The sequence below is a fragment of the Ipomoea nil genome, unplaced genomic scaffold (genome assembly GCF_001879475.1).
Source record: "Ipomoea nil cultivar Tokyo-kokei standard unplaced genomic scaffold, Asagao_1.1 scaffold0672, whole genome shotgun sequence".
NCBI lineage: Eukaryota > Viridiplantae > Streptophyta > Magnoliopsida > Solanales > Convolvulaceae > Ipomoea > Ipomoea nil.
In genome coordinates this window covers 743,188-764,947 of record NW_017617100.1, presented here as the reverse complement: position 1 = coordinate 764,947, position 21,760 = coordinate 743,188, and the positions used below count along the sequence as shown (strand labels likewise).

The 21,760-nt window shown below is 37.2% G+C and overlaps 1 protein-coding gene across 4 annotated transcripts; it reads left to right on the top strand.

The window, feature by feature from the left end:
• The first annotated feature begins 3,326 nt into the window (after positions 1-3,326).
• Positions 3,327-9,606, top strand: LOC109174908 (COP9 signalosome complex subunit 3-like). 4 transcript variants are annotated; one of them, XM_019324147.1, is made up of 6 exons: positions 3,327-3,465; positions 3,663-3,755; positions 4,723-4,755; positions 4,978-5,136; positions 8,707-8,774; positions 9,332-9,606. In XM_019324147.1, the coding sequence occupies exons 2-6, from the start codon at positions 3,699-3,701 to the stop codon at positions 9,390-9,392; spliced, it is 378 nt and encodes a 125-aa protein (XP_019179692.1). In that variant the 5' UTR covers positions 3,327-3,465; positions 3,663-3,698; the 3' UTR covers positions 9,393-9,606. The 4 variants fall into 4 exon arrangements, 3 of the variants coding, with proteins under 3 accessions (XP_019179692.1, XP_019179691.1, XP_019179693.1); XM_019324146.1 differs by having other exon boundaries at positions 3,327-3,755; XM_019324148.1 differs by lacking the exons at positions 8,707-8,774; positions 9,332-9,606 and adding an exon at positions 5,743-6,020 and having other exon boundaries at positions 3,327-3,755.
• Positions 9,607-21,760: the final 12,154 nt, after the last annotated feature.

Below are 21,760 nucleotides of genomic sequence, written 5' to 3'. Positions count from 1 at the left end.
AACAATGTGATTTTTCCTATTTCGGTGTTTTATGACGAGTTTAGCCATGCAGTTCGCTGGGTAGGAGAATGTGCGCGAAAATACTGGAAAAATCTTAATTAATATGATTCATTGGATCTATCTAATCTAATGGCCTATAATTAACCATATGACCACACCTAACAACATGACCACATGTGATCACCCATATATATATATATATATATATATATATATATATATATATATATATATAATAGAGAGAGAGAGAGAGAGAGAGAGAGAGAGAGAGAGAGAGAGAGGGAATAGGAAAACAATGTTTATTGCACTTGATGATTGAAATGCTTGATAACACAAACTATTTATACTAAAGAAAGTTAATAATGGAAAGCTAGTAATTAGGAAACTAATGCTCCATGTACTGTTATAATCTAGGCCACTTTTCACTTTAATTAACATTCATGATCATACATGACACACCACACCCATGTTTATTTACTGCATTAGTTGACTTGGTTTAATTAATTATAATAATAATATTATTATAACATTGCATCCTTTAAACCAAGTTGGATATATTTGTCATCCCAATTTCCTTCTTCAATTTGAGAAATGTCGCTGTCTTCAACGGCTTCGTAAAGATATCTGCAACTTGACATTCGCTTGAACAATACTCAATGTTGATTTGTTTTTCAGCAACCAACTCTCTGATTTTGTGATGCTTGATATCAATATGTGTTGCTGCGACCATAAAAGACTGGATTTTTGGATAACGAAATTGCTGACTTGTTGTCACAAAAAATAGTTGTAGGTGCTTCCTACTCGTGTTGTAAGAACTCCAAAATTCTCCTCAGCCAAACTGCTTGAGTAGCACAGTTTGCTGCTGCAATATATTCTGCTTCTGCGGTTGAAAGTGCTACAATTTGCTGCTTCTTTGATGACCAAGAAAATATGACTGAACCAAGATAGAACACATATCTTGATGTGTTTTTTCTGGTCTCAACATCTCCAGCCCAATCACTGTATGTGTACCCAACAAGTTTCACAGCTTCATTAGTAGAGTAAAAAATTTCATCATTACTTGTACCTTTGACATATATCAGAATTCGCTTTGCTGCACCCAATGTGATTATTTTGGTTCTTCCATGAATCTGCTAAGTATTCCAACTCCAAAAGAATATCCGGTCTTGTTGCCACCAGATACCTCAAACTCCCAATTAAGCTTTTATAAGTTGTAACATTCACATTCTTACCACACTCATCTTTGGACACCTTTAACTTTTCAGCTAACGGAGTTGAAACTGGTTTGGACTTTTCCATTTTGAAGTTTTTCAAAATATCAGCAGCATACTTCTTTTGTGAAATAAAGATTCCACCATCCATCTGAACAACCTCAAGGCCAAGAAAGTAAGACATAAGGTCCATATCAGTCATTTCAAACCTCTTAATGAGTGCCTCCATGGATTCTGAGATTAGCTTCAAATTGTTTCCAATAAAAACTAGATCATCAACATATAGACATATTATAACAATATCACCAGAATCAATGCATTTGACATACAAAGTATGTTCACGAGGACATCTCATAAAACTACTGTCAGTCAAAGCAACCATACCATGCCCTAGGCACTTGATTTAAGCCATATAAGGCTTTTCTCAACTTGTACACTTTATTTTCCTCCACTTTCTTCAGAAATCATGCAGGTTGCTCAACATATATTTCTTCTTCAAGAAAACCATTCAAAAAAGTAGACTTGACATCCATTTGATGTAATTTCTAATCATTTTGAGCAGCAAGAGAAATAACTATTCAAAATGTATCAAGTCTACTTACAGGAGCAAAAACCTCAAAATAATCAATACCTGGTTTCCGCTTGTAACCCTTTACAGGAATCGGTTGCTCTTTAACAATAACAAATGACCTTTCATCTTTAGCTGACCAATCTCAGGCACCATATTCATCAAAAGTGACATCACGGCTTATCACAACCTTTTTAGTTTCAGGATTGTATAATTTATAAGCCTGTGAACACTACTGAGAGCATATAATTATAGCTTTACACTACACCTCTTAATAAAGGTGTAGTGAATAGTTGAAACAAATAAAAATACACTACACCTTTAGTTTAAAGGTGTAGTGAAAAGTAATTTCTGTTTAAAAAAAAAAGAGAAAAAAAAAGCTTTCCGCGACACCCCTAGAAGCAGATGTCGTAGAAAATTATATAATAAAATATTATTTAACTTTTTGCGGCAACCACTCCCAGAAGGTGCCTCTAAAAATATGATAATAAAATATTTAATAAACTTCCCGCGCGGCACGGAAATTTTATTATTATTTTATTACACATTGCTCTGCTGAGACCATTTCTCTTCCATTCGTCTCTATTTTCGGAGTCATTACCCCGAGGAGGAACAGATTTCAGTTTGGATTCCAAATAGGGAAGGATTTTGAATTTAGGCAAAAGAGGGAATAAAGCATAACAAGGCTTTTTGAATGTCTTTTTATTGTTAACCATAAAAAGGATTTCAGTATGCCTTTTTATTGTTAACCATAAAAAGGATTTCAATAGGCCTTGTTATTGTTATTTCAGTACGCCTCTTTCCGTGATTAATATTTGTGATTAATAATTATTGTGTATTGATTTAATAATGATTAATGAATAATTATTGTGTATTGATTTAACAATGGTGCTGAACCTTGGGAGACGTTTCCTGTGGCGAGAGCAACGGCGTACAAACCAATGGTGTCATTAAATGTTTGAACGGTTGCATTGTTCGCCTGTTGTTCTCTGTAGTAAATTTTTGACTTTTAACATAAATTCTTTCACTTGCAGGCACCATTAAATATCATGGATGAATAATTCATAATTCAACCATGTATTAATGACTGAGTTATTGAGATCAATTTGAAGTATACAATACCATCAATTATTTATACATATGTAATTTTTTCAAAATAGTACATCATCATTATTAAATAATTATAATATTATAATAAATATATCATTACTAATCAATCAATATAATTACACAATAATATAATTCATTAACTAATCATTTTCTTATCATATTATATCACTCATGAACTAATCATTTTCTTATCATCACAAAGCGGATTTTTTAAATAATAACAAGGCAAATATAAATCCTTTTTATACTATTAGAAGGATAACAAGGCAAATCTAAATCCTTTTTATATTATGACATAACAAGGCAAACGGAAATCCTTTTTACGGGTATTCCTTCTTTTGCCACTTTTCAAAAAATGGTACTATTTGGAATCCATTTCAAAGTTTAGTCACCATCCGAGAAAGCACCCTTTTCGCACAACGACGCCTTCAGTTCTCTCAGCCATCAGACCATTTCCTCCATCTCTCAGCTGCCGCTGCCTCCTCCGCGGACGCTGCCCTCTCTCCGACGCCAATGTCGCGAACTACTACGACCTGCAGTAGACGCCACCGCCACTGCTAGCCTCCACCACCGCTGGTAAGTCTCCCTTCGATTTTTTTTTTATTTATTTCTTCTCCTAATCTCTAAAATCAAACTGGATGGCTCAGATCTGGACGGATTCGCTCTCTTGAATGTATATATAATGATCTGTGTCGAATGGTAGAATTTGGGGTTTGATTTTAGGGTTTTGTATTTTTTTGTTTTTGTTTGTTTGTTTGTGAGGATTTAAAAAGGCGTTTGGAGATAAAACATATATTTCGATTGTTCCAATGGCGTCTGCTCAGGTTCAATGGAAGCAAGAGAATTTGGAAGCTGGAAAAAAGAAGGTGTGCATTTGTTTTGAATTCCGGATTTGTTGGGCTCGATTTTTTGTTTTCATTTTAGTTCTATGCTTAAACTCGTTGAAAATTTTATTTGCTTATTGTTGGTTCTATGGACATGAATTTATGAAATAGCATGCATAATCAAAGTATTTGCATTATCATACCTTTTACATATCATTGTGAATATACATACTCAAGTTGTTAAAAACTGTTATTGCTGCATTGCTTGTTGCTTTGTTGTGGTTTTGCTCTAAAATATTTATGGAATAATTCACAATTTGTAATGATTCTGTGTTATACAATACAAATTGTTTACCTAATGGGTTAGTTAGCTTCCATTCATTTAAAAATTGACAATAAAATGCCATATTACTTGGAGCAATTTTGCATGCACATTCTGTATAATTTCTTTAAACTTTTAAACTAGAGTTGATAAAAAATATATTACAATGAAAGGGAAGTGTTTACTGTGCATTGTGCCTATGACTTTGAATTCTAAAAGTACTAATCTTTCTGCATACTTGTATGGTCATGCTTTCTATTTCATTTGCTTGTAATTCAATTTCTAATTGTCTAGTGTGAGCTTTATAATGATGAAGTAACTAGCTTCTTTTTGTTTTTCTTAAGCAAAAGTTTGCACAATGTACTTGTTGACATTTTTTATAGGAAGCTAATATTAAGTGTGTACTTGCATCCTTGTGATCAAGATATGTGTATTTTAAAAAACTGAGCTGTGAATGTAATATATTTGAAAATACTCACACACACACTCACATTACATCATGCATATTATAGTTTTCAGTTACCTATAAAAAGCATATATTAGGTGTCACATCATGACTTGGTTATGATAGTTTTTGTGTAAGATGAGCTTAATAGTCCATCAAATGATAAATAAATGGCACAAGTCCTATAATTTCCATGAACTTTTGTTTGTCTCATCCCAATGCTAACTAATTGTAATGTACAGATCAAAGTTGCAGGGAGCTTTTGTTTTCTTAAGGTATATTGGTCGTGTAGCAAGGATTCTAGAATTCTACCAGCAGGATTCCTTGGAGTCTAGCCAAGTGGAATTTGTAACTCGTTGAATTTCAAACATTGTCTTTTGTCCTATTTTGATCTTCAAGTAATTAAATATTTAATTGAAGCACCCATTAATTAAATATTTTTCCCCTGATCATTTTTTCTTATAAAAGTGTAAATTCATTTACTCTTCCTTTTTCAGGACAATAACCTTGGAATTGTCCAGCAAGTTGTGTCATCCATGTATAAACACAATATTAAGAGATTGACTCAAACATACCTCACCATTTCCCTCGAAGACATTTCTATCATGGTCCAACTAAGTAGTTCGAAGGAGGCTGGAATGCACGTGCTTCAAATGGTATGAATAAGGGTGCTATTCATGATACTTTAATTTGGGGTTTCATAGTATTAAGTATTCTATGCCAACACCTGATTTACATCAACTAGGGGTGTGCAAACCCGAATAAACCGTCGGGTCAACCTGACCCATTCGGGTAAATTAACCATTTCGAACCGAACCGGCACCCGACTTCTTAAAACCGAACCAGCCTAGCCATTTGAACGGTTAAATGAAGTCAGTTTGGGTCTCGTGTTTGCCCACCCGACCCGTCCGACAACCCGATGAAGCCTAGGGTTAGAATGGATGTATATTAAACGGCGTCGTGTCCCTAGTTTATATATATGATCCTTTGTACGCTGCGCAGCCTTCACTCTCTCATAGACCTAATCTCATTCTCTGATTTCTCTCTCGACTCTCAACTTTCAACCTTGGGTTTCTCAGTTCTCCCGTTCTCTCAACTCTCAAGTCTCAATCTTTGAGAGTTGAGACTGAGAATCTCCGATTCTCCGGTGGAAGCTTTTTCTCTGAGTTCTCTCAAGTCTCAATCTCTGAGATTCTGATAGTCCGGTGGAAGTCCTTTCTCTGATTCTGTCTTCGATATTCTCTGGGGTCTCACCGTCTCAGGCTCTCAGCTGTTCTGGTGTTCTCTTTGACTCTTTGTGAGTCTGTGGTGGAAGCTTTGTGGCGGAGGCTTTGTTCAGTTGTTGACTGACTCACTTGTGGACAGCTGGACCGCTGGACGCCTGGACGTTGCTTGAAGGCCCTTGTTCTCCGGGTAATTTGTGTGAGAAAAGAAGTAAATCTCCAACCCTATTTATGATTTGTGATTCTTGTGAACTTGTGAGTTGTGATAATGTGATATATTATGAATATTTGAAACTGTTATGATTTTTGACTTTGTGAGTGGAAGCATTAAAAATATCATCTCTGAAAAATTAAAATATCATCTCTGATTCTCTGTTGTCTTTCTTGTTTATGGATTGAGGACCCTTAAATATTATGATATATATTGCCTCTGAAATGTGGAAGCTATATATAGTGCCTAACTGCCTATGTGTTGTGACTGTTGTCCATACTCCATAGTCCATATGATGAGCATTCAGAGATGAGAGTCCTTTTGTTGTCTTTGATAGTTTGAATGTTTGATGAAATGTGGAAGCTATATATAGTGTCGTGTTGTGACTGTTGTCCATACTCCATATGATGAGCATTCAGAGATGAGAGTCCTTTTGTTGTCTTTTTGATAGTTTGAATGTTTGATGAATGCCTGATGGAAATATTGAGTTGGAAATATGGAACAGTTAAGTGTTAAATGTTAATATGTTATGTGTATTATGATTTCCAATCTCCTACTATGTCTACTGATTATGTTCCACACTTTATAGATGGACAATATCAGTATACCTAGTTCTGGTTGTGAACCTCCCAATTCTTCTGTTCAAGGAGCAACAGCAGTGGAAGTCCAAACTGTTGACACAATTACTCAACAGACTGTGCTTCTTATTGCTGCAGTTCCTGCAAAGAAAAGGAAAGTGGTTGAATCCAGATCAAGAGTTTGGGATCATTTTCAAAAGATTACTAATAGTAATAATGTTACTATAGAATCAAAGTGTATCTACTGTGCAAAGTTGTATCAATGTCAATCAAAAAAACATGGTACTACATCTTTAAGGAACCACATGGTTAGCTGTATGAAAAACCCTCACTCTGAAGATACTAGGCAGTCCCTTCTGACATTTCAAGCTGTTGCTACTAGTGATGCATCTGAACCAACTGTGGGAGAGTTGGGGGCTTGGGTATTTAATCAGGAAACCATTAGGAGGAGAGCCTTGGTAGAAATGATTATCATAGATGAACTTCCCTTTATATTTGTTGAGGGGAAAGGGTTTAGGAGGTTCATTGCAGTGGCTTGTCCTAGGTTTAAAAATTCATCTAGGTGGACAATCAGTAGAGATATCAATGTCATTTATGAAGAAGAAAATTTGAACTTAAAGTGCTTGTTTAGGGGAAACACTCAAAGAGTCAGTATTACAACTGACTCTTGGACATCTATTCAGAGGATAAACTACATGGTTGTAACTGCACATTTTATAGATGAGGAGTGGAAGCTACATAAAAAAAATCTTTTGTCCCTGTTAAATCACATAAGGGTGAGTATATTGCAAACGCACTTGAAAGTTGTTTGATAGAGTGGGGGCTTAGGAATGTGTTTACTGTGACAGTAGATAATGCTTCATCAAATGATGTTGCACTTGGTTTTTTAAAAAGGAAAGTGTTGTCTTGGGGATCATCTAGTGTGAAGAGTAAGTATCTTCACATGAGATGCATTGCTCATATTCTGAACTTGGTGGTACAAGATAGTCTAAAACAATGTGATATTACTGTTAAGAGGGTTAGGGAGGTTGTTAGATATGTCAGAAGTTCTCCTTCAAAGTTGAAGAAATTTAGGGATTTGGCAGAGTATAGTATGGAATTGAGCAAAAAACATCCTTGTGTCTTGATGTGCCAACAAGGTGGAATTCCACATATTTGATGTTACAGTCTGCTTTGATCTACCAGAAAGTATTTGATGACTATGAATACAGTGATAACTCTTTCAAATCTGATCTGGGTGATTCTATTCCTACTTCTCTGGATTGGGAGTCTGTGAACAACTTGGTTAAGCTGTTGAAATGTTTCTATGAGATGACTATCAGAATTTCAGGGTCCCTATATGTGACAGCTAACACATTTTTCTCTGAAATATCTGATCTGTATTGTATCTTGAATGAAATGGTGGAAGCTGATGGGGCTGTGAAACTAATGGGGGCTAACATGAAAGCAAAATTTGAAAAATATTGAGGTGATATTGACAAAATGAATTATATGATTTTCTTTGCAAACATTTTAGACCCCAGGGACAAGTTAGAATATATGCCAACTCAATTAGTTCATATGTATGGTGACAAAAAAGGAAAAGATTACCTTGAGAAATTGTTGGCTGCTTTGAATGAATTGTATGATGATTATGCTGTGAGTTATAGCCCATCTGTTGTCCCAGCTACTGGTTCTGGTTCTGTAGCATCTGTTAATCTTGTTGTTGAGTTTGTTTTTACCCCTGTTGGGAGGCCACAACATCTATTGAAGGCCCAAATTAAGAAACAAAGAATGGAACTGTTGGGAGGAAAAAAATTGAGTTGGAATATTATTTGAGTGAGGCAATAACTGAAGATGAAGGTTCATTTGATATACTGAGATGGTGGAAGGTCAATTCTGCAAGGTTTCCTATCCTTTCTAAGATTGCTAGGGATATCTTAGCTATTCCTATCTCAACTGTTGCCTCAGAATCTGCCTTTAGTATATCTGGGAGGGTTTTAGATCATTTTAGGAGTTCTTTAACTCCTAAAATTGTGGAAGCCTTGGTATGTACCCAGGATTGGCTTAGGCGGCCAAATACTCCCATTTCAATTGAAGAAAATCTAGAAGAATTAGAAAGATTTGAGAAAGGTAAAATAATGTATTATTTCAATCATTCAATTTAAGTTTTTTTTTTTTTTTTTTCATTCAATTGAATTTTAACAAGTTTCTTCTTATTTGATTTAATTGCAGAATTTAGTGTTGATGGTGGAAGTGCATCTGGTGGGAGGACTTGTGGAACTACACTTCCAAGTATTTCTGTAATGGTCTTCTCCAATCTCTATACTTTATATGATATATTAATATCTTAATCTTGTATTCAACTATTCAACTGACTTTATATTCTGATGTTAAGGCAATGAAACTTGGTGACTTTAAGTTGCTTCCCTTGATGAGTTTTTGGCCTCTAACTACTGCTCTTAAATCCTCTAAAGGCTTGGTAGCTTACTAACTTGTAAGAGTAAGTAAAGTTGCTGCCTTTTGCAGTTTTGCATTACTGTAAATCTGTAATTCTGGTAATGTTATCTTTTGAGTTTTTGATATATTATGGCAAATTGGCAATGGTGAAAGCTTCCACCAATGATCTGAAATAAGGATTAAGCTGGTATGTTGCTCAATGTTCAATTGTTGAAGATTTGAAGCAATTTGCCCTTAATCCATACATTGATATGGACAAATATGCTTACTGAGCCAATATTATAATCTCATTTTCTCATTTGCTAAGTAATATATAATTATTATTGACTTATTGTTTTTTTACTTGTTTAGTTGTTTCACTTGTTTGTTTCCTTTACTAAATTGCACTAAATTTTAACAGGAAGAAGAATAGCAGTCTAGAACACTACTACACTAGGATTATTACAGATTTACAGATTTAGAGTTGGATCAAGATTCAGGAATCAGGATGGCTTTTTGTGATCAGGAATCAACATGGCTTTTTATGATCAGGAATCAACAATTCAACATGGCTTTTTATGAATTTGTAAATCTGTAATTCTGGTTTTTTGTGAAGTGTAATCTGCTAAACTATAAAGTGTAAACTGTAAATCATTCAGTTTTGGGGTTTTAAGGTTTTTGTATGGCATTAAGGCATTAAGGCATTTTGTCTTGAATTTACTTGATTTACTTTTATAGTTTTATTATTCTTATATCAATTTTGCTTCACCCTAACACAAGTTGGATATCCGACCAACCTGACTGAAACCGAAAATTAAAGAACCCGAAAGATTTAATACATAAAATGTTAGGACCGATTTTACAATTACCAAACTGAAACCCGAGCGGTTTAGTCAAACCCCACCCCGAACCGAACCGTCCGATGCACACCCCTAACATCAACTGCTTCATGTTTACCCTTTTTGGGTTAGAGGAGATTATTAACTTAAGCTGGCATTATGTTACCATCCCCTCTTCCCCTCTTTAGTTCCTTTGAGACATCCACTTCATTTACTTTGTTTTATTACTCTTCTAATCTCTCTTTTTTTGTAAATTAGCAAAAAGTGTACCGGGAATAGCTTATTGTGTTTGATTGTTATGAGTATATTTTGTTGATAGTTATAAGTATATTTTGTTGATTGCTAATTGTTGTATTAGTTTGTAAATTGTTGTGTTGGTTTGTTAGTTTTTAGAAATTTCTGTACAGGATATTAATTGTTGGTTTTAAAAAATTAAATAGAATAATAAAAAAAACACACAAACTTTTGCAGAACATATTTATTTAAAAAAAAAATTCAGTGACCGTCACTGAGGATTTTGCAGAATTTTGTTTTTGTTTTTGTTTTTTTTTTTTTTTAAACAAAACTTTCCGCTACACCCTCAACGGAGAGGGTGTAGCGGAAAGGCGCTTGAATTTTTCTTTTTTGACTTTTCGCGGGGAGGGTGTAGCGGAAAGTCAATATTTTAAAAAAAAAAATTAATATCTTTGGCTTTCCGCTACACCCGTAGCGGGTGTAGCGGAAAGCTAAGCACTTTCATTGACACTGGATTTTGCTACACCTGTACCGGTGTAGCGGAAACACTTTTAGAGGTGTAGCTAATGTGGCTTTTTGTACTAGTGGAAGCGTCACTATTGTAATACCCTTAATTTTTAAAACATTTAAAGCTTATGAAATAAAGGCAAATCTATCATTAATCATCCAAACAAAGTGGAACTAACAACATAAGTATCGGAGTGTTATGTCACATCTAGGTTTGAGAACCTAGATGCACAGGCTAGACTAACTAAACAAGGCAAAAACTATAGTTAATATCCACAATACAATTCAAGGCTCACAGGCCATCTAACTAATACTAAGCTAAATCCACAAATCCATCTAACGCGCTCCGAAGCTACAAGTCAGCGCCTGAAAAATATATGGTATAGCAACCGTCGGCGAATAATGCTGGTAACCCACTCCTACGTGTTAAGTACAATATAGGTAGATATAGGAAAACCATTTTTGAGATTGGAATACATATATAGTCCTAAACAAACTCTAGCTTCAAAATCAAGATCAAGACTCAAGATACAACAACAGGTTTAACATTACGAATCATCATGAAAGTACTAGGATGCGTCCTAACTCGCAAGATAAGATAATCACAAAGCTCAGCAATAACAAACAATAACAACAATAAGGCACAACGACAAGCAAAGGCAGCAACAACAATCGTATCACGGTCCAGCCTTATACCAAGTTCTAACCTTTACTCCTCTCCATCCTTATATCAGTTCCAACCTGTACCTCCAGGCCACCCTTATAACGCTCCACCCCCCCACCCCATTATCCCTCCGGAGCACTTCATGGCTCCCCTCCAACATATCTCCAACATAACCACCGATCTGACAGCACCACAGTACCATTAACACATGATCCGTGCCTATAGCACTATAATCAAGGGGTCTTGTCTATAGCACGGAGACATGGCACCGCAGCGCTTATAACTTGACCCATGCCTTTAGAAAGCAAGTCAAGGTGGTCCGTGCTTTCAGCACGATAACCGAATGGTCTGTGCCTTTAGCACAATAACCGGGCACTCGTTGTGCCAACCTCCAAGAATCTTTTCCACTAATCACATCTCTTTCTCATCATGTACAATCAACCACAACAATCAACACACACAACAACAACAGTGGCCACCGCTCAATAACAACAACAATCAATACACATCAACACATAGCAAGGGGTAGTCTAGGGGAAGGCACAACAATAGACTTTCATCAATAAATGACATCAACATAAACACACAACCCACAAGATACAACCTAATTCTACTTCCTAATGTAACGCGACAACCACAAGACACACACGTGATCATACAAATCTCATTTTAGGCCAACGGGATACCAATTTAACCACATGCAATCATCAAGACTCACAACTCCTAAAACGGTACCCGAAACATCAAACGAGACTCATAAACATCGAACCGGGCACAACGGGACACGGGGAAATAAGAATCGGGGTAAAACATCACGACACACTGCCCCGTTCCAGCGGGTGTACGGTGGGTGGTCAACCACATGCCGCCCACCCACTGTGGGCGGCTATGTACCAGCGGGTACACGGCGGGTGGTCAACCACCTGCCGGCCGCCCGCTGGTACAAGGACGAGTACTGGCAAGAGGTTAGTTGGGGGTTCGTCCCCCCACCGACCCCCCCCCCCCCCCACTTGTAACACCCCCTCAAAACAAGCTATAATAAAAGCCTTAACACATGCAGATACCATAACAAAACACTAGCACATCGGAAGATAAAAGGGCAACTGGATAACATAAAATCCGAAACAGGGGTGTTATGCCATGCTTATCAACACGATAAACGCTATGGCCAAATCTGCATGGTATACAACTATCCAAAAACACATAGTCTAAAGCTAAACCGGCTCATAGGCCGTAGACAAACGAAAGGAGCTACACTATCGGGCACTAGACATCGCGCTCATCTAGACATCACCTGAAAGATCACAAAGATAAACATGGGACGATGCCTGGTCAGCGAATAATGCTGGTAACCCACCAATACATGTGAAATAACATACATAGGTAAGATATAAGTTGTAAAACCATTTTCGAAACGGAATACATAAGTATATAAGTCAAAAACCAAGATCAATAGTCAACACAAGACTCAACACTCTCAACAAGGATACAGGAACACATCCCAATCCACAAAGGTTAACCACAACACAAAAGGTAACGACAAGACCATTGGCAACACATGCCTAGGCAACACATGCTTTTGTGACTACGCATGTCACAAGAAGAGAACACATAACCACGGCTACACTAGCCCTCGTGACATCACTCATCACGAGTTGATATGCCTTCCTTATGCCCTGTTCCAACCTTATGGCTACCGCCAACCTTATATCTAGTTCCAACCTTTACCTCCAGGACCCTTGTACACTAAGTCCAACCTTATTCCCCCGGGAACCGTCGTTCCCCCTCCAACTGTCCCTCCAACAAAACCACCGATTTCATAGTACACGAGGTACCGTTCACACATGGCAACACATGCCCCGGATAACACATGTTATCCCCCATAAACACGTGAATCTTACACAAAGGCCACAACTCCATAATCACGTCACGGCCACCACGAGGACCGCTGCAATACCTTGGTGACTAGTGTCCCATACCACTAATCGTGCAATCCAGGTAAAGCCACACACGCATCACACCACAACAGGAATCAATCACGGATCACAACGAAGATATGAAACCATACTCAATCAAGGAATGGGTCACAGCCTAACAACAACGATGAATAACACAAGTTATCACCAACCAATCGGAAGGTACAAACAACACACACGCTAGCATTTAAACACCGAACTAGCATGCTTATCAAACGGGTAAACCAAAGGTAGTTCTGAAGAACACACAAGACTCATCACGGTTCAACGAAACACAATGTTGAACACTTAGCACGATTCAAGACACCAAAACCTACATGGATTCCTACCATATAGTTCTAGACATACGAAACATCAAGAAGACGCTCAAATAGTTCAACAAAAGAACATCGGGAAGTCAAAAGACCAAATATCGAGTCAAAAGAATCACGGGGAACAAATCCCCAAACAACCACAACAGTGTACCCGCGGGTGGACCCACGGGTGGTGCCCCGCCCATGGTTCCGCCCGCGGGAACACTCTCCCACGAGGCCTTGTACCCGCGGGTACATGTCCTGTACCACAACAAATCCCTTCGGGGATTTCCAACTCCAAGCTCAAATTCAAGTCCAAAACATGCCAAATCTTACCAAATACAACAAAATGACTTGAATCAAAGGAAATGCCAAGCAATGACACACAAGAACCCTAAACACAAGCTCTAGATATGCATTTTCACAAGATCATGCATCAACACTCACATTTCATAGCAAAACACATGTAGAATCCAAGAAATATTCATATAAGTAAGCAAAATAGGTTTTGTAGAGCATGGGTTACCTCTTGTAGACTAAAAGACTTCACTTTACACCTCAACAAGCTCCCCACAAGGCTCACTTTCCAAACCCACTTCAAGAACAAACCAAAAGATCATAAAGATCCTACTTTTAAGAAAAAGACATCTAAGATGGAACCAAAAACACAAGGTGGACTTAGATCTTACCCTCCTAGATGCCCAAATAGGTGAAAGGTTGAATCTTGGAAGCAAATCTTGAAGTCTTGGCAAGGTCTCAACTTAGCTTGAAGGAAAAGCTACTCACCTTTCTAGAGAGAAGGTAGAGCTAATATTTTAGAAAGTGTAAGGGGTGAAATGAAGATGTCTTCTAGGTTCGGTTACAATACTAACACTTGGTGAAAATTCAAGAATACCCTTACTAACTTTAGAAAGTGTAAGGAACAAGGGAACTCCCTTCAAAGCTCAAGGTACAACTTGACTTTGGAGTTGACTAGTCAAATACTAGTCCCCAACTATTAAATTTCAGGATTTTAGAAATTAATTCCTCAATTGGAATAAGATTAATTACTCAATTAATCCCTGAATTGAATTTAGATTTTTGGGGTGTCACACCACTGGTACGATGGTAACTTGACACTTTTCTCAACACGGAAATTTCTCAATTACGCCCAAAACCAAGTCCAAATACATCCCAATACATATCAACAATAATATGGATTTGAACCACAAGAATTATGCCAAGAAACCAACACAATTAAATCCTAAATACATGCTCCTAACATATCAAGACTCAAGAATCAACTTCTAATCATGCAAGAACGACAAGAATCACAAGAACATCAAGATTCCATCAAATAAAACCTAATAACAAGCTCTAGACATGCCTAACGCAAGATCATACACATAATCAATCACAACATCAAGATCATCAGGATTATCAAATAAACACAATATGAATCCTAGGCAAAGCTCTATTAAGACTCAATCACAGAATCACACATACGATTATCAAAAGAGCCAATAATCAAGATATAACAAGGAAAATAGGTTTTGTAAGACAAAAATTCGAATACTTCTCCACAGGTGGAATACAAATCCAAAGAGAATAAATTCAAAAAGGGCAAACGGAAGGCACTAATAAGCGATCCGTTAGAAGCAAGTGAATCCGAAGAATCATCTAGTGACGAGAGTGATTCATCACAAGAAGATACGGCGCCACTATGCCTAGTGGGCAAGACATCCGAACATGAGGAATGCTATATGGCGCGTGAAATCGACGAAGAGGTATCTTCTAGCTCTTTTAGTTCTTTTAGTTCAGTTGACACTTCTTTCCAGACTCAAGAATCATTTCAAAGTCTTATGGAAGATTGTCAAAAGGTCATGGCCACTCATACTCAAATCAAAGAGCGCAATAATACGTTAATTCTTGAAAAGGAAGAAATGTCAAAAAAATTGCAAAATGCTCTAAATGAAATGAGTAATTTGAAAGCCGAAAATGTTCGACTTCAAGAAGAGTGCAAAGCTAGAGAGGTTCGAGAACATAACCTTCGGGAAGTAATCGCATCATTTACGAATTCATCCAAAATAATGGATAAAATGGTAAACATGCAGAAACCCGCTGGAGATAAAGCCGGACTAGGCTACGATCCATCATGTTCTCAAACCCCTGTGAAACTGACTAATTCTACTACTACTTTAATTAATAAAGTCCCAGTGGTAAAATTTGTGAAAAGTCAGTATAGCACAATGAGACAAGGAGTTGGTAAACAAATAAATGCCCATAAATATGTTGCAAGGTCGAATAAAAATTTTAATGTCTCGGATAGGCAACAAATTTTTAAAAGGCAAAAAATTTGTATCTCCAAAGAGAACCAACGAGTCTAGTGCAACAAAACCTCATAGGAATATGGGAAGAATTCCGAGAATTGGGGCTGGGAGATTATATCCCTCAGAACAAGATTGGTCGCTTGATGACAAACCATGGACCAAGTCCAGATTTGCTCTTTTTCATAGAATCAAGCAACTAGCTGCTTCCCAACCCGCACCAAATCATTATTCGAAAGTGTGCTATGATTATAATGTTTTTAATGGTTACAAATCACCTACTCTTGGATCAGTGGGATCTAGGTGGATTTGGATGCCAAAAATTACTAACACAAAAGGACCCAATCAAGCATGGGTACCTAAAAATAATTAATCTTTCTTGCAGGAAGTTTGGTATTTCGATAGCGGTTGCTCTCGACATATGACCGGCAATAAAGCTAGTCTAGTTGAGTTCAAAAGTATCGAAGGACCAAAAGTAGTTTTCGGTGGAAATGATCGATATGGAATGACAAAAGGAACCGGCGCAATTGTGAAAAATGGTCTACGAATTGATGACGTATCTTATGTCGAAGGATTAAAATTTAACTTGTTTAGTACAAGTCAATTTTTCGACAAAGGATATCTCGTAGAATTTTACAAAGGTAAATGTCAAGTCAAGGACGAATCCACGAATGAAGTCGTACTCGCTGGATTAAGAAAGAAAAACATGTATATTGTGGATTGGAGTACAACGAAGGAATCCGTATGCTTGATGGCAAATAATTCGAATGAAGCTTGTTGGGAATGGCAGAGAAGGCTAAATCATTTGAATTTCAAAACCATCAACAAGCTTGCAAGAAATAATATAGTCGAAGGACTACCCAACATTGTGTTCAAGAAAAATCAAATTTGTGATGCATGCCAGAAAGGAAAACAAATCAAAGCATCATTCAAAGTCAAAGCTCAAGAGTCAACATCAAGACCCTTAAGTCTACTGCACATGGATTTATTTGGTCCAGTAGACCCAGTAAGTATAAGTGGTAAGAAATATACTTTGGTTGTTGTTGATGATTTTTCCAGGTACACATGGACAATATTCATCAAGAAAAAGGATGAAGTCTTATCAAAGTTGCCAGAGCTATTGAAGCTACTGCAAGTCGAAAAAGACATAAAGATTGCAACAATACGAACCGATCGAGGAACAGAGTTCGTGAACAGAGTGATTCAATCTTACTGCAATTCGCAAGGAATCTTACATCAATTATCTGCCGCACGAACGCCGCAACAAAGTGGTGTAGCTGAAAGAAGAAATCGAACACTCAAGGAAGCCGCACGAGTCATGATAACGGCCGCCGGACTACCAAAAAGATTTTGGGCAGAAGCAATTAACACGGCGTGCTATACTCAAAATCGCAGTTTAATCCACAAGTCTTATAACAAAACACCTTATGAATTATGGAAAGGGAGAAAACCCAATCTCACCTATTTTCATACATTTGGTTGTAAATGTTTTGTACTTGTTAATGGAAAGTCTCAATTAAAGACTTTTGACGAGCGAGCGGACGAAGGAATATTCTTGGGATATTCACCTACTAACAAGGCATATAGAATATTCAACAAATCAACAATGGTGGTAGAAGAATCGATTCACGTTGTGTTCGATGAAAATCACGACAATAACGGCAAAAATGGTGAAGGTAATCGTGATTTAATTAAATCTAATGATTTGTTCGAAGACAATGTGTTGCAGGAAGTAGAAGAATCAAGTGATATGGGTGATCACGAAATTGAGGCAATATCAAATGTGATACCCGAAATATCACGCACAACTGAAATTGCACAAGAAGAAATTCCAGTAGTTGAACCCGAAGATGCAACCGTCATTAATACACAACAAGTGGAATCACATCAAGAAGGAAACTCTGAGAATCCAACAAAATTCCAACCAAATCGAAAATAGCTAAGAAGTCACACACATGACTTAGTCATTGGAGATCCAAGTGACGGAGTGAAGACGCGATCATCTACTAGGAACCAACAACAAGATGCAATGTTCTCATGCTTTCTATCTCAACTGGAACCAAAAGAAATTGATGAAGCTTTAGCCGATCTAAGTTGGATAGATGCCATGCAAGAGGAATTAGATCAATTCAAGCGCAACGACGTATGGAAACTTGTTCCAAGACTAACGCACCAAAATGTAATTGGCACTAAATGGGTCTTTAGGAACAAAGCAAACGAAGACGGCGTCATTGTTAGGAATAAAGCAAGATTAGTCGCGAAGGGGTATTCACAAGAAGAAGGAATTGATTTTGATGAGACATTCGCCCCCGTCGCACGACTCGAAGCAATCCGGATATTCCTAGCATATGCAGCGCACAAGAATTTCGTGGTATATCAAATGAACGTAAAGAGCGCATTTCTTAATGGCTTACTTGAAGAAGAAGTTTAAGTCGAACAACCACCTGGTTTTGAGGTAAAAGACGTTGGTGATCAAGTCTAACAATTAAAGAAGGCATTGTATGGGTTAAAACAAGCTCCGCGAGCTTGGTACGACACCTTGTCAATGTTCTTAATTAGTTGTGGATTCACCAAAGGTCTAGTCGATAAAACCCTCTTTAGAATTCAAGAAAATAATCACATTTTATTAGTACAAATTTATGTTGATGATATTATCTTTGGAAGTACTGATAAATCTTTATGTGAGAAATTTTCTAAGCTCATGCAGAACAGGTTCGAGATGAGTATGATGGGAGAATTAAATTACTTTTTCGGACTGCAAGTCAAGCAACTTGAAGAAGGAATTTTCATAAATCAAGCCAAGTACACAAGAGATCTTATCAAGAAATTTGGCATAGATGGAAAATCCTCAGTCAAAGTTCCCATGAGTACATCTCAAAAATTGGATAAAGATGATGAAGGAAAAGACGTCGATCAAACGATGTATCGAGGGATGATTGGATCGTTACTATACTTAACCGCAAGCAGACCGGACATATCCTACTCGGTTGGCGTATGTGCAAGATTCCAATCAAAGCCCAAAGAGAGTCATCTGATTGCAACCAAGAAGATAATTCGATATCTCAAAGGAACAATCAATGTGGGATTATGGTATCCCAAAGAAGGAGATTTTACACTAACTGGTTATTCAGATGCAGATTTTGCAGGTTGTAAAATAGACCGAAAAAGTACCTCAGGGACATGCCAGTTCTTCGGGGGAAGATTGGTCTCTTGGTTCAGCAAAAAGCAAAACTCCATAGCTACGAGCACTGCCGAAGCCGAATATATTGCAGCTGGGAGTTGTTGTGCACAAATCTTGTGGATGAAGCAACAATTATTGGACTATGGGATTAAGTGCGAAAATGTTAGCATTTTATGCGATAATACAAGTGCAATCGCCATAACCCAAAATCCGGTGCTCCATTCGCGAACCAAGCATATCGACGTTCGACACCATTTTATCCGAGACCACGTCGAAAAGAAAGATTTGAAAATCGATCATGTTCCCACGAAAAATCAAATTACCGACATTCTCACAAAGCCGTTGTGTGAATCTCGTTTTGCAACTCTAAGGCATGAAATGGGAATGATCGAAATGAGCTAAGCATTTTCTAAACTCTTAATTGTTGTTATTATTATTATTTTTTTTGATACGTACTGTGTGTATTGCATGCAATCTATGTGATCTATGTGTTTAAATTTGAATTGGTATGTACGATATATGTTTAATTGTGTACATGTTTTCGTAAAATTTGTATGTACCTAAATGTGTTATAATTTCATCTTACGAAAACTGCGTACCTAAAATTTGCGATATATTTATGTGATACGTATGTCTATTTAATTTGTCACGTTTTAGCATAATTGATTTGTGTAATTTGTTTGCTAAATGTGTTTAAATAGATTAATTTGAGATGAGTATGCAATTTAGGGGGAACAATTTGTTTTTTTTTCAATTGGGTTAATTCTGATGAAATTGCATATATTTAGGGGGAATATAGCTATTTGGGTTTGCATGATAAGGAAGATGTATTCTGATGAGTGCTTGTTTTTTTTGGAGATTCAAAAGTCAAACAAGTTAGGCCCAATTTTAGAAAGTCAAAAGATTTAATTGTTTTGGGAACTTGAAATTCTTTTCAGATATTAGGTATCAGTCTGATCAATTTATTTTTATCAGGTTTCTTTTCAGAAAATCAGCTTTATTGAAATATGAAATTGAAATAATAATATTTATCTGGAGTGTATTTATTGGTCTAACAGATTATTTTCGAGATTTTTTTTATCTGATTTGCTCTAGGTTGGCGGTTATTTGAAGCACAATTTTTGGCGCCATGTACTCACAAATGGAGTATAAAAATCTGAGTTGGCAAATTTAAATCATCTGGAAGGTCGAATTTATCCTCAAAGAGATCAATACTCTCTCTCTACCCACTAGAGGGCAAAAGAGTAATTTCTCACCCTTCTCCCTCAATTCTAACGGGTAGAATTGAAAATCTAGAAGAACTCAAAGTCTTCTTCCTCCTCCTCTCTCTCGCCGGCCGAAAAAACACACAAGAAGAAGCCAAAAATCTCTCAATGTTCCTATACCCACTCTAATTTCTCTACACAAAAATCTTCTACACACTAAAACCCATCACCCAAACCCAAAATCCTACCCAAATAACCTCACAATCCAAAAACCCATCCCTTCTATCCTTCTTTCGGACCTCACTGCCGAAACATCAATCTTGCACCCAAAAATTTCTAAATTCTTTTTCTACTCAAATGGAGATTAATCAAGTGGAGATGGAGTCATTCACAACCGGAGGAACAAGGAAATCTAGCCGTGTACTAAGCGGGATGATTCTAGATGTCACCGACTTCAACAAACAAGTGGAGGACAAATCTATTGGGGTAAAAATTATCAACTCTCTCGAATCTTGTGGGTTGTTAAATTTTTGCACTTTTAGATATGTTGGTTTCTATAAAGATGAGGTGACCGAATTATACATGAATGCTAGAATAGAAAATGGCTCAATTATTTCTATGATCAAAGGTGTTGATGTAGAAATTAATCTCGATGATTTTCGGAGGATGTTTAATCTTGTTGAATCGAATTTGAGAGTAGAAAATCATGTGCATGATGTCAATGCCATTTGGGCCGAGGTACGCGATGCAAACGCACCGCTATCTCCGAAGGTTAATGGTAACAAAAGAGATTTGAAGAAGGATTATGGATTGTTGTTGGATATTGTTCATAAATGTGTAGAATCCCGGTATCATTGCCGTGACAAGTTGTCAAAAGAAAAATTGTTGATTATGGATATTATCTTGAACAATATTTATGTGGATTGGGGTGCGTTTATGTTTGGGAAGTTGTGTGAATCTTTAAGGAAGGCGAAACCTTTGGTGGATGGATGGTTTCAACAGGAGATCGGTTACGGGTTTGCCGTTGGTGAGATTTTGAGAACCAAGAATGTCACCCTTACCAAAGCCAAGCATATTACAAACCATAGCTACCTCTTTTGGCCACCCAACTCCAATGAACCTAAAAATCCTACCTTACCCACAAGCCTACCAAAACCCACCCGAAAAAGAAAATTGCCCAACCCCTTCCAAAACCTTAAACAATATATCCGAGAACCAAGCCATGAAGGATCAAACACCCATGCCGTCCGATCCAATGAAGAACAATCTAGCCATCCAATCTCAAGACCCTTAACCACTCAAAACCCGAACCCAATTATCTTTGAGAGCCACGGTTTTGTTGAGGAAAATTGAGTTGAGGTGAATGTTGTTGAGAATGATCAAATTGAAGTTGGAAGTGATGATGAGATATCCACAATTGGGGCGGATAGTGCACTTTTGGAGGAGTATAAAAGAGCACTAGAATGGAGAGCATGGAGATTAGGAGACCACAACATGTTGGCCGAATCAATAGGGCCGAATACCATGGAAAGGGAAGAAATGGTGTTGAATTGGTTAGGCACACGGGATCTTGCTAGAGCTACCCGACTTTCGGTGATTAAGTCTCACTTTTTGACTAAGCTTGCTAGGAAGAAGAGAACCGAAA